Source organism: Mya arenaria, chromosome 14 (genome assembly GCF_026914265.1).
Source record: "Mya arenaria isolate MELC-2E11 chromosome 14, ASM2691426v1".
Lineage (NCBI taxonomy): Eukaryota > Metazoa > Mollusca > Bivalvia > Myida > Myidae > Mya > Mya arenaria.
The window spans coordinates 41,971,922-41,986,700 of record NC_069135.1 but is presented as its reverse complement, the minus strand read 5'-3'; the positions used below and the strand labels follow the sequence as shown (position 1 = coordinate 41,986,700).

The 14,779-nt window shown below is 34.8% G+C and overlaps 1 protein-coding gene across 18 annotated transcripts in view; it reads right to left on the bottom strand.

The window, feature by feature from the left end:
- LOC128216943 (ankyrin repeat domain-containing protein 26-like) overlaps positions 1-14,779 on the bottom strand; it is a 95,969-nt gene that overhangs the window by 46,393 nt on the left and 34,797 nt on the right. For 16 of the 18 annotated variants that reach the window (XM_052923676.1, XM_052923670.1, XM_052923672.1 and 13 more), the window contains 3 exons: positions 14,533-14,547; positions 12,971-13,080; positions 12,394-12,441 (listed from right to left, as the gene is read on the bottom strand). In XM_052923676.1, coding sequence (XP_052779636.1) covers positions 12,394-12,441; positions 12,971-13,080; positions 14,533-14,547 — 173 coding nt within the window. The remainder of the gene's footprint in view (positions 1-12,393; positions 12,442-12,970; positions 13,081-14,532; positions 14,548-14,779) is intronic. The other 2 variants (XM_052923671.1, XM_052923673.1) reach the window with 1 other exon arrangement.

The following is a 14,779-nucleotide window of genomic DNA, read 5'->3' as shown; positions in this document are numbered from 1 at the left end:
GGAAATAAATTCTCAGTGCTAATGGAAGCTAAAAGCCAAAGGGAGGTAATTCTTATGATGGTGTATAACTCCTCAAATTTAGCAAGAGAAGGGCAAACAAAGGACAGTATTTTTTGTTTAAATACTCATATTTTTTGTATAATGTAAAATAACTTAATAAAACGAAAATGGTTCATTTAATGGTAAATGATATCTCATGTTCTGGGCCTCCCCAAGTTCACTCTGTCTCTTCTCTTTATCCTGCTGGGCCCTCTGTCCGGCCTCTTCAACACTAAGGGCTATAAATCTTACCTCATGTTCAGCCTTGGCCACCTCCTACAGTTCCCTTTGAATCAAAGGGCTATAACTCTTACCTCCAGCTCAGCCTTGGCCTCCTTCCCAAGTTCCCTCTGTCTCCTCTCCTTATCCTCACAGGCCCTCTGTCGGGCCTCTTCTCTAAGGGCTATAACTCTTGCCTCAAGTTCAGCCAGGGCCTCCTCCTCCATTTGCCTTTGTCTCCTCTCCTTATCTTATCCCCCCAGGCCCTCTGTCGGGCCTCTTCAACACTAGGGGCTATAACTCTTACCTCCAGTTCAGCCTGGGCCTCCTCCTCCATTTGCCTTTGTCTCCTTCTCTCCTCATCCTCCCAAGCCCTCTGTCGAGCCTCTTCTTCCTCAATGGTAGCCAAGTAAAGGGCCTCCTCTTCTGCTCTTTTGGCATCTTCCCTCTCCTACAGTTAAGATATATTTCCATCCATGTGTATAGTGTAGGAAGCTAAATCCATTAATTTCAGCTTTTTTTAAAGAAAAAAAATATACATGAAAATGAATGTAATTGACAAAACACATTGTTTTCATAGTTTCTTTCTTGCCAGGATCAAACTTTTATAGTTTTACAAAATTAGTTCATTCTTCTGACAAAAATAGTTTGCAGTAGCTGGACCTAAGTAATATATTCTGAACCAAGTAAATCAAAATGACCTTTTTAATGTTTTTGTTACCTTTCAAGTAAGAAAATATTCTTAAAAAAATTGTGGCATAAAATATCTCTTCGGTTTGTTGCCAGAAGTCAGGTCACAAACAAATATTAGTTATATTTTCAGCCTAACACCATTAGTTCACCTACCTTCTGTCTCTCAATCTCCCATTCACTAATCGACTCATCATCTGTAACATTACTAGTGGTCCCCCCATCCCGGGGTGTTCGGGGGGTGTTATCCAGTGACTCCATCCCCACCACAGGGGAGTCAAAGGCTTTAACTACAGGCGAGCTAATGGGTGCACCCATCACTGGAGGTGACTGGTTATCCTCTTCTACAACTTGAACCTCTTCATCATCTGTCTGAACATCAGCCTAAAATCAAGTATGTAAAATGTATCAATTTAGTGTTGTTTTTTCCAGCATTTCCATCTATGTTGACTGCCTTATTTTGTGAATTCTGGCAACCTTTTATCACATTTACTTCTGCAAACAAAGAGATAAAGCGAAAAAAGATCATATCTACTTCTTTATCGCAATCAGCCTTTACCTGGGAATTGCTATAAGCCATTTTCTCAGAATCACAATCAGCCATTACCTCAGAATCGCAATTAGCCAACACATCAGAATTACAATAAGCCTTTACCTCTGTGAGAATCGCAATCAGACTTTACCTCAGAATCCCTACAAGCCATTAGCTCATATTCACTATTAGCCATTTCCTCAGAATCATTATTAGCCATTATCTCAGATTCACAATCAGCCATTACCTCTGAATCACATTTAGCTGTTGTCTCAGAATCACAATCAGCAATTACCTTAGAATCGCTATGAGCTGTTACCTCTGAATCACATTTAGCTGTTATCTCAGAATCACAATCAGCCATTGCCTCAGAATTGAAATTAGCCATTATCCTCAAAATCCTAATCAGCCATTACCTCAGAATCAGAATCAGCCATTACCTCAGAATCAGAAATTACCTCAGAATCCCAGTCAGAATCTTCTGATTCCTCCTGCTGTTTAGCCTTTGCCACAATCTCCTGGGCAACCACTGTCTTTTTCTCCGATGTTGACCCACTAGTGGTTTGGGTTTCCTGCGAGGCGGGTGGAGGGGAGCCAGAGGGAGGCTGAGGGGAGGGGAGTGGTGGGCCCCTTGTGGAGAAGGATGTCACTCCCTCACGTATGTGGTCAACTTCATCTTCAGCCTGATATAGAACAAAGAAAGAATATTAAAAGAACTTTTAAACATGGAATAAAACATGTATGTATGACAATGACAAAAATTATTCCAGTTTCCCGCACCACCTTAATTTATTACTCCTTAGGTTATTTTCTTTATTTTCATTGCCACCAGAAAAATCTTTTCTTACCATTAACTTTCCTTCCTTTTGCATATTTCTTTTCTGTAATTCTTTCAAACTGGCAAAATGGATGATTGTTAACTGTTAAAATAAAGCTTTTATAATTTAACATTGACCCAGACAACATAGAGATGTTTTTAAGTGAGAAAATGCTTAATTATTTAATTGTCACCACAGTTATTGGAATCATAAAAATTAACTTACGAAATCCCTACATACCTTCCCGAAAAAAAATTAATGGCAAAGAAATTAAAAATTGCCAATGAAATAAACACCCAAGAGACTTAATGACACTAAATATAGAATCAACTTGGCATGACCTCCTCCTGAAGACCTCGGCACCAATTCAATACAGATTTTAAGGCCCCAGATCGCAACTTTCTTGGCATAGCTTTGTTTTGAGCGTAAACTGCGTTTTAATAAAATATGGTAAGGACATAAATGGCATAGATTCTGCCCAACGGCCCAACCGGAGCACTCATAAGTAGCATACAGTTTACAACATAGATATTTTATTGAAATGGAGCTCTGAAGAACATAAAACACAGTGGAACACATTAAAACACCAAATCATGCTTTGAGAACTATACTTCTTTAACGAATCACACCTGCTCATGGGTCAAGACTAAAATCCCCATGCAGGTGGGGGTGGAGTTGTACCCTTCCTCTGAAGAATTCCACTGGCTTGTCATTTCTTGATACAAAATACTTTATAATGAGATTACCTTGCATAAAACTTTGACCATCTAAGGGTTAGAATATCTTAAGATCACAACTACTCACGGGTAAAGACTGAAGTCCGCCTTTAGGTGTGCGTGGAGTGAACCCTTCCTCTTGGGAGTCCCACTGACTTGTCTGAAACATGTCCAGGCCACAGTTTAAAATGTGAGTGAGGCTTGCTAGTATATAACGCACCATCCGTTTTTGTTTACAAGAAATTATCAAAAAAATCTCACACATTCTGTTCACCACCAGAATTGCCAGAATAAACTTTCAACATTATAAAATGCTATTCTTTTGATCAAAATATATAAAAACTAGACAATGATATAGTGACAAACAGATTCATAAATTAGTAATATTTTAGTTTTTAAGCCTTTGAACTAAGCTTTGAAAATATTTCGAAAAACATGATTACTTGAACACCATTAATTTTGTGTATATTACATATAATATACAACCATGCTCTGTGAATATAATAATACAAGTATTGCTAAGGTTATAATTTCATTCCTGCAAGACAATAATTATTGTACTTTTGATACAAAAATAATTCAGAAACACTTAATACTGTAAATGGTTTAAATTTCGGAAGGCCTTTTTTGAAATATTTTTCGTTTTTGCCAGTGGATAGATTTGAAATTTTGGATGCAATTGTTTAAAGGCAACCAAGCGCAAATGCTTCTTGATAAAAATAAATAGTGAAATCTTGCACTGTAGATCTGAAAAACGAAATCAGTGCTGAAGTGAGAAAATTGCAAAAAAAGAGACAAAAAATGGAACTATTTTAAATAGTTAAATCCCATATAAAATGCTTAGTTCTATTTTTAGAATGGAATACTGTACATAAGCCAGTATATATGCATTAGTACCAAATACATCTTAAAATAGACATATTTCTTAGCTAGAAATTTTTGAACTTGTTATATGGGTGTAATTTGATTTTTGTATTTTTGTAAAACTTTATACATTTCCTTTCCCCAGGTGTATTTCGTCATATTTTGTAATATAAATTTGGTTGCCTTTAATCAATTCAAAGCAATTCAACTTGACCACCTCACAAATTTAAACCATTCAAACAGAATTGAAACATACTGCCTGATTTCAAAAGTGAACACATATAATAACCATTTCAAGTTGCAATATGTATATAATGTTTATTGTTATAACACGGCAAAAAATATTCAAAATAACATAAACACACGTAGTAATTCATGGCTTAGTCTATCAAACAGTAAAGCAGACACTCTTAAGAAGCATATATTAAACATACAGATAAAACAGATAGACAGTTAAAAATGTTCTTGTAAATAAAATGGCTTTCCTTTAATATACAGTAGTAGCCAAGGATCAAACTTGTCATGAACTTTGAATGTATTAAATCAGTACTTTAATATAACATACTATCAATCTTAAAGATCAAAGACATCAGTTTTTATACTTAGAAAATAGTGAAATATTATCAGAGATGATAAAAGACAGAAAATCCTAATTCTATTTTTTTTTCTTTTTTAACATGAATAATTCAGGTCTAAATCAGGGTTACAGGGCTAAGACCCTGTTGAAACTGTTTCCAAAGCCATTTATATTCATTTTAAGGTACTATGTACTCTTTTTAATAATACTGATCTTTATCATCCATGTATAATGCTTTTTATGATGTCAGATATTATTATATAAAGATTCACATTTGTTTCTAGTGTCTTACTGTATGAACACAATAGTGTGTGTTGTACACATGTCAATCTCAGATGCAGTTTATTATATATCGTAATTTTATTTCTATGGTCTCATATATCTCATACAAGAGTGGTAATATTTTTCATAGCTGTATTTATTATGTTATTAAAAGCTGTATTAAAGAGACTTTCATAAAAAAATGAAACATATTACTCCTTCAAGACAAGGAACATCATGTGCCATGCAATTGTCAAATATCAGTATGCATTCATTCCTTAAGTTGGCTAGGAGGTCATGAGTTACAACGGTGATAAAGCTATGAAGTTGGGTGTCACACTTTAACGATGCAAATGAACACATTCAATGGACGGTAAATGTTGTTAAATACATGGGAGAGCTCAGGCACTATATAATATTTCTTAAACAAACTAGTATTAAAGCATTCAAAATATTCTAGACCTTCGGATTTCCCAATCATTAACAGTTCATCATCAGAAATTACCATCATGAAATAATTCAAATGATTTTTAAAAGTTGTATATCTATGATTCATTTAACAGGATAAGCCGTCTTAACATCTCCCTCAACACTATTGAACATATTGTGATCCAGAATGAAACAAAATGTGAAGCAATCAGGGGTGTCACACTTTTAAATGATAGGGAAGTTAGGTTTCACACGGAGAATGATATCAAGTGTCAATATAACAGTAAAAGGCCAGGCCAGGCAACACACTTGTTAAGTGGTAAAATATAATGAAGTAAAGAATCAAACTTGTGACAGGGGTGGTTGAGTGTCACACTTTTAACAGGATGGTCAATTATCACACTCGTGATGTAGACAGGTGTCACACTTTCACACACAATCACCTCCTCCCCTTCTTCTACCAGGGATTCCCCATCGCCCAGCGTGTCCTGTGGTGTTGTCGGTTCCGTACTTCCACGTCGGAAATCATCCTGACTGGCAGCCATTATACGAGATGCCGTGCTAGGTGACTCATCCAAAACTCTTTCTTCCTCTTCATCCTCCATTTTTATTGATTGATTCAAACCGTTATTGCTTTTCTTCTGGTTTCCTCTTTTCTTCTTCTTGGCTTTCACCATGTTGACAAATTCTTCTTGTAACGATTCAGTTTCCAATGTGTCTGAATCAGATAATCCACTTTCAGCTTCAGTGGTGCTTGGTTCATACTCCAACATGACCTTTGGAGCATGTAGTCGATCAATGACTTTGATATCAGATGATCTTTGTCCTTTTTCTTCACTTAAACTTTTCTCTATTTCATCTTTGATACTTATCACCCTTTCTTCTTCTTCATCACTTTCTTCTTCATCAACAGCATCAGATTTCTCATCTTGTTCCATATATTCTATCTCTTCTTCAATTAATTCTTCAATTTCGTCAAAGTAATTATCCTCATCCACTTCAATCTCACTGGCAGTTTTCAACTGTTGATCAACAGCATCATCTGTTCCTTCTAACTCTGCAATTTCTTCTACTTCAATTGCTTCAACTTCACTCTCAGAATAAGTAGTATCTAAGTCATTATCAGCAGACTTCCTGCTAGCTTCCTTGATTCTGGATGTCAACTCTTGAGACAGAGACAGTTTCTGATCATTTTCTGTATTCTCTTCAATCACTGCCACATATTTCTGTGTTTCCATAGCAACGCTACTTGACCTTGACCCATGAGCTTCAAAACCCGCACTGCTTGACCCTTGGTGACTGAAGTCAATAGTTTCATTGAACTCATTGATCACAAGGTTGTTAACCTCACCAGTGTCAGCAAGTTTATCTTGTTGGGAGGTACTTCCTACTTCTGGAGTAGTAGATTCAGGAACGATGTCGACAGTATTTGTTACAGTAATTGTGTTTGAATCTTGTTGACCTGAAACATCCTCCAGTAATGTGGCCTCCTGGGAAAATACACACAGCAATGCACGACATAACAAAATAAAGATTGCATGAAACCATACATGTAAAGCAACATATAAATAATTGATTCCTATTGGTCAGATTGTTCAGAATTTGATTCACATTAAAAACATGATAAACGCCATCTTGTTAACTTTTAAACAATGCCCACACATATTTAATACAGCAGATCACAAGTGTATTCATTAAATTGCTGGAGCAGATTATCGAATTGAAAGTTGACAATGATGACGTTAAAAATGTTGTTAACTTTGACAAAGTTCTGAACAATCAGGCCATAATGATGCACATTTGAAAAAGCAATGTATGGCATGCTTTATTCCTTACTAACATCCATTATTATAGTTTATATATTATTTACACTGTTTGGTTTATTCTTATAAACAGCAAAATGCACTTTTGGTTTAGATGATATTCCCTTTTAACTGTACATTGGACAAGCCTAATTTATCTAAATTCTAATTTTTGAAAACTTTGCTGTGATTACTGTAGCCTGCAAGTTCTCAAAGGATTATGCTGTGACAAACTTTAAACATATCAGATATAAGCACGGTTAGAGATACCAAACATCGATTTCTTAACACCAGAACCCTAGAAAAATTTCAACAGACATATCCCTATAAGGTAAGCCCCTATTCCAGCCAATATACAGTTAAACATGTATGTACAATAATAACATTCATGATGCTCCTTCCTGTACCGAAAAGTTCCATCGCACTTTCTTCATAACTCCCGATTTCTGTGAAAATAGCGTGTTTGTATTTTCTATGACAAAATTATCTCCACAAAGCTGCATTTTATTACCAAAATATACTCAATTTGTATCAAGACTACCACAACAGCAAGCCCAAAATTCACATCACTACACAGCAGCATAAAAACAACTGCAAACAATATAAAAATGATAAAAAAATAAAGACAAAGAAAAAAAAATGACTGCAATTTTTGCAAAATTGGGTTCATTAATAATCTGCCTTTTACTCTTGTCATTGCCTTACTGAAACAACCAGTGAAATAAAATCAATCCTATTTAGCATAAGAAGCTAAACAAGTTGCCAGAAATATTTGGACAATTGAATGAAATATGCATGGACTGAAATGACAGCTGATTTGTCATTGGATGCATATGAGGCAGGTCATCTACTGGTCATACCTAATCTTCATGTCAAGTTTGATGACCATAGGTCCGGGAATTGTTGAGTTATCACTCGGACAAGCTTTGGTCTTCCAACAGACCGACCGACATGTGCAAAGCAATTATATAACCCCTCTGCTTCGAAGGGGGGCATAATTAAACTAGATGTTCACTGAAAACTGATACTTCAACTCATGCATTTAGTGACATATAAATTTCTACTGTCTACTATATAAGAAAATAAAATATGGACAATCAGAAAACCTTTTTTCAGCTTACAGTCACACTGACCTTGACCTTTGACCCACTGACCTCAAAATCAATAGGGTTCATCTGCTGGTCATGACCAATAAGCCTACCTAGTATGAGGTCCCTGGGTCAAAGCGTTCTCAAGTTATTGATCGGAAACCGTTTTTCATGTTAAGGTCACACTGACCTTGACCTTTGACCTCAAAATCAATAGGGTTCATCTGCTGGTCATGACCAATACACCTACCAAGTATGAGGTTCCTGGGTCAAAGCGTTCTCAAGTTATTGATCGGAAACCGTTTTTCATGTAAAGGTCACACTGACCTTGACCTTTGACCCACTGACCTCAAAATCAATAGGGTTCATCTGCTGGTCATGACCAATAAGCCTACCTAGTATGAGGTCCCTGGGTCAAAGCGTTCTCAAGTTATTGATCGGAAACCGTTTTTCATGTTAAGGTCACACTGACCTTGACCTTTGACCCACTGACCTCAAAATCAATAGGGTTCATCTGCTGGTCATGACCAATACACCTACCAAGTATGAGGTTCCTGGGTCAAAGCGTTCTCAAGTTATTGATCGGAAACCGTTTTTCATGTAAAGGTCACACTGACCTTGACCTTTGACCCACTGACCTCAAAATCAATAGGGTTCATCTGCTGGTGATGACCAATACACATACCAAGTATGAGGTCCCTCGGTCAAAGCGTTCTCAAGTTATTGATCGGAAACCATTTGGTATTCCGACCGACCGACCGACAGACCGACCGACCGACATGTGCAAAACAATATACCCCACTTTTTTCAAAAGGGGGCATAAAAATCACTTGAACACTAACTGCACTTGACAAATCATTTACCTTTTCAACAAGGGACTTTTCGGGATTAAGGGAAGCCTCTAGGTCACTGTCAATTTCTGGTGACTGAAAAAATAACAAAGAAATTTTATCAGTATTAATGGTTTTTAAATATTTAGAAGCTTTCAACAACAAGCATAAGGAAAAGTTTACATAAAATAATACCCCACTCTATTTACATAGTACAATTTTAATTTTTCGCCATTTTTTTTATTAAAAATTAATTGGTTTTAATTTATTTATCAATGAAGATAATTTCAATCTGAAAAAAAATATGAAATTATCTTCATTGATAAAGGAAAATAATTTCAATCTGAAAAAGTATTTTCATGATAATCTTTTTAAAACTTTGACAATGACTCGTGCCTTAAATGATGCTATTATATGCATCCATCTGCAATTAACTTTCTAGATTTATTAACTACAAAAAAAGACAAGAACTTAAAAAAATATCTTTATATCAAAGAAGCTTTCTGTCTAAGACTAACAATGTTGAAATATAAAAAGTTTTGTTTATGTCCATAAATTTAGTATTTGTAATCTATTTCATATTGCTGTGTATTCACCATAGTGTTATTATATATTCTATTATGGTTATGATGATGATGTACATTGTACAGCATTGTACAAGTCTAAATAAATTATCTGTTCTGTTGTTAATAAGGACAAATAATTCACAGCAAATCAGAATAAAATCAGCATTACCTCCACAAGTGATCGAACCTCAAGTGAATGGTTACCCTGCTTGTCTGATTCACTGTAGTGTGTGGAATCCCACGCACTCTCGTCCTCCTGAAGTGACACAGTCTACATGTAATAATCATGGAGATAATTCCTTCATACATGAAACCTTCAATAAATACCGAGAAAACAATGCCACTGAAAATATGATTTGTACAGTAGGTTTAGACATACATTTGAAGAAATATTACATAATGTTTTGTAAGGATAATATTTAGAAAAGAGTAGCTTTTTTAATATAGATGGAACTTGTTATCCTGTTTCAAATGCAACATTTAGATGTACATTCATTAGTTTTGCTTACAAGGGAAAATAGTTATAACCTTATATAGAAATGTATAAGAATTTTCTATTTGATTTGATTATTTGATTATATATCTATAGGTAAAGAGCTATTTTCAATTACGGAATTATGTTTCTACAAAGTTATATTATTATAGCACTCGACTAGTATTATGAATTATCACAACTATTTCATAAATCCAAGTCATTAACACATTACCATGTTAAGGTCATTTAGGTAGACTTAAGAAAACAGAGTATATAAAAGATACATTTATATCAATTTACAAAACACAATATGAACACAAGTACATGATTCTATGAAAGGTAGCAGGGCCAATAGATGAACCAAAGGGCAATCAACAAACTTGTAATAAGAAACAAATGGTAAATTAACAATCAACCATGGGAACACTGAACCAAGGGAAGGTAATAAGTATCCACCTGATGTGGGGAGCGTACATCTGCTTAAATAAATCCCTTATACGCTGTATATTGGACAAATAAAATACTCTTCCTCATTTATTTAAATTCTTATTTATTTACTGCTTTTACAGTATACTGCTGTGATTAATTCATACAGGCTTTTTTAAGAATAATACTGGAGGAAAATATAAAAAACCATCAGATATAAGCAATGTTAAAGATACTAATGATCAATTTCTGTACATCAGAACTCTAGAGAATAAAAGACATATCTGTATTTTGTTTCAAATGTAAGGTAGCACCTGTTCTAGCCAATATACAATTAAATATGTATTTACAACCACAACATTCATGCTGGTTTCTGTACCAAAAAGTTCCATCTCACTTTCTTTACAAATCCTCATTTCTGTGGAAATTATTGAACTGTTTTTCTACAAGGTTAAATGACTAAGCTTGACTTTAATTATGAATTATCACAAGACTTAAAGTATTTAAAAAAACTAAGTCATTAACATGTTAAGGTCATAAGAACACAAGAACATGAATCCATGGAAAATAGCAGGGTAAGTTGATAAACCAAAGGACTATCAACCAAACTTGAAATGAGAAAAGGGAGGTTATAACAGTAAACAATCAGAACAATGACCCAAGGGGAGGTAATAAATCTCCACCTGATGCGGGGAAGGTTGTGCATTGTGGTACACTTCAGCTTCTACAAGTATTTTCCTATCCTGAAATGTTTCAAGTGCATAATCTTCCAATGATTTACATTAGAAATATAAGTAACAAAGATATTCATGAATATTGATTAAAAATAATTCCTTTTATACAAATATTATGATGATAATATATAATCTTATATAGCCATGTATTATTAAATTTGCAATGCAATTCATAAAATTTAATATGAGAGGCATTAGTTAGGTTAAGCCCCCAGTTAGTCTTGAACTAACTGACTAAGCTTAGAATATTTTAATTTACACCTCATTTTTTATGTTAACCTTGATATTGATCGCAGTGAGTTAACAAAAGCACTGTTCAAATATTAGATATCAAGCACGGTGCTATTAGGACTGAAGTGTTGCCTGCAAACCTGATTGAGGATTTGAATCTCCTCATCCTCGTCTGAATCCAAATAGGGCTGCATGCAGTAGAGAGAGAGAAAGAGAGAGTAAACACAAAATATTGCTTCACACTTAAACAACATTTTTCACACTGCCATCATGCACCACACTTAAATGAACATGTTCTAGCCTCTAACTTTAACCACACTCATTCCAAAGGTTTTACCCCCAAAACTTGACATGATATGATTGCTAATGTACAGTTTTGTATATAAGTATAAATAAATGTCTGCTCTGGCTGCTCAGTTCTTATCACTTTAAGAATGAATATAATCATTTTTGGGTAAAATTTTGTAAGAAAGTATGTGCTGTCAATTTGCTTTAATTTGTTCTTCAATATGTTTATAATTCAGGATCTCTTAAAGAAACTTGAAAAATAAGATTTCAACATCCACAAACATAACCTCTACCATTTAACATCCCAAAACTAATTTCATAGCTTTTACCAATTTCAGCCACACACATAGGAAAGGACTACTTTCTTTAATTAACCCTATATAAAATTTTGGCCTGTGCCACATGTTTGTGGTGTTTTTTTAGGTCATTTAAGTAGACTTAAGAAACCAGAGTATATAAAAGATACATTTATATCAATTTACACAACACAATATGAACACAAGTACATGATTCTATGAAAGGTAGCAGGGCCAATAGATGAACCAAAGTGAATGTGTTTGTATTTGTGTATAAGGTGCATATTCGTTTGTACCTCTAGTTCATTGTAGTTTGCACCCTTGCCTTGTGCAACTATTTAACAGGGTTAATCTGTGAATGTTCGACTACTGGGCTTGTCCATGCAGTTTTCATTGTATTATTGAGAATTGTAATAACAACTTGTCAAAATGGGCAAACAAACCACCACCGAACAATCATCCAAATACTACAGGCAAACAAAATAAGCGGAAATAAGGCCATGAAACCTTACCTCTGAATCTATAGGAGGATGAGCAGATGGTGGCTTCCCTGTATCAGTCTGAAATTTAAAAGCAGTCTTACAAACTGTTGTTAATACTGTACCCAGTGTACCACTTCATGTTAATTGAACAGTCAAACCCTGTTGGCTCGAATTCCCAGGGACCAGCAAAAGTAGCTTGAGCATCACAAAATTCTAGCCAAGCGGGACTGTTTACCTTCAATATTAAGAAATCTGTCCTTTACATCCAGTTCCAGCCAACGAGGAATTGGGCCAAAAAGTTCTAGCCAACAGGGTTCGACTGTATAAGCTAATAAATACCTACATATTCTAACAATTTGCATTTATATTCTAACTGACATTGCAACAAAAGGTATCTTATGTAATTTTTCACAAAACAATCGTTAAGTTCAACTTGTTTAAATGTCACAAACTTATAAAGGATTTATTCTCCTGGGCAGAAGGAGTAGCAAGGTTTACATTGAGAGATGTATAATTTGGCATCTAAGCGCAAGAACTCAATATCTGCTTCCATTTTTATATGCAGTTATTGAGTTATTGCACTATGGTGACGTCAATTAAATCCAACCTTTTTGAGAATGCTGCGTGGTGTTGTAGGTTGTTCTTCTTGGTGTTCTGATGTCTCTTCAACATCGCTTACATCAGAAACATCATCAAGTCCGATGTCCTTCATCATTGCTGTAAAGATTTAAAGACTTTTTACAATGGCTGTGCTGTTTAATGTCTGTGTGAAATATACACCATTTGTTACTGGAAGTCACTCTACATCTTAACAAACAGAAACTTTAAATTCCAAATGCAAACAACATGCTTTTAAAATCATTCCATTCTCAAAATATTGTTATTTATTTCATATAACCTTATAAAATATAGTCTTCTAATTTTCATGAAAAAAGTGTAAATACTAGAAATGTGTCCATAGGACACGGATGCCCCCACTTCGATTTTTTGTCACAGAAAATAAGCCATAATGATTATTCAGGATAATCTGAGGGCCCTAACTCCTAAATGATTAAAGCGATTTCCATGGCTATCGAACTTGATCAAGATATTATGGTCACAAACATGTGTTAAAAGTTTGGTGAGGATTGGACAAACAGTTTTCAAGAATTAGATCGGAAACAATCTTCGGGACGTATTTTTCAAGTCTTTTTTTGCAAATAAAGGGCCGTAACTCCTAAATGACAAAAGCGATTTCCATGGCTATCGAACTTGATCAAGATATTATGGTCAGTGACAATCATGTATGTAAAGTTTGGTGAGGATTGGACACATACTTTTCAAGAATTAGATTGGAAACATATATTTTTGAAGTATTTTTGGCAAAAAAGGGCCGTAACTCCTAAATGACTAAAGCGATTTCCATGACTATCGAACTTGATTAAGATATTATGGTCACAAACATGTGTTTAAAGTTTGGTGAGGATTGGACAAACGGTTTTCAAGAATTAGATCGGAAACAATCTTCGGGAATTTTTGGCAAAAAAGGGCCGTAACTCCTAAATGACTAAAGCGATTTCCATGACTATCGAACTTGATCAAGATATTATGGTCACAAACATGTGTTTAAAGTTTGGTGAGGATTGGACAAACGGTTTTCAAGAATTAGATCGGAAACAATCTTCGGGACGTACGTACGTACGTACGTACGTACGTGTACGTACGTACGGACAAGGGCAACCCTATATGCCGCCACTTTGTGGGGGCATAATGAAAATACAAAATGTTACTGCATTGTGAAACCAAATAAAACACAGCTGTGAGGGTTAATTGAAAAGGTGAGTTAACACCAAAATATATTTCACCTGTTTGGAAAATTACCAAAATTGTACTATCTACAAACCCAACAGTGAAAAAAGTAAGACTATCTTTAGTTAAACAAAGAAGAAACATGGTAATACATTTTAATTTTATAAATCTTTGAATTTGCAGAAGATTTTCATCCCTGCTAATGAATTATGATGCTGCAACAAACCATTTTCCAACAACATCACTATCATTATTTAAGATTCTAAAAAAACAAATGCTTCACCCATTTATACAAGAAATTACCAAAAAAATGGGTAAATTTGGTGACAATTAGTGAAACTCACTGCAAACATAAGGTGAGAATTTGGACATATTTCTTACCAGCTGTTTGGTCATCTAAGAAGCAAAAACATGTCATGCACTGATTAGAGGCAAACTTGTACTAAACTCGTTGAAGTGATTTTAGAGGCAAAACTGTACTAAACTATCAGATTATGGGTAAAGAATCACAGATGAGTAAATATAGATACAGATCTAAGGTACAGAAAAAAGAATCACACAGAATTGTTCATTCTCAGCAAAATGAGTTATTGATAAACAAGAGATGTTTGTCAAACATTATGCCCCC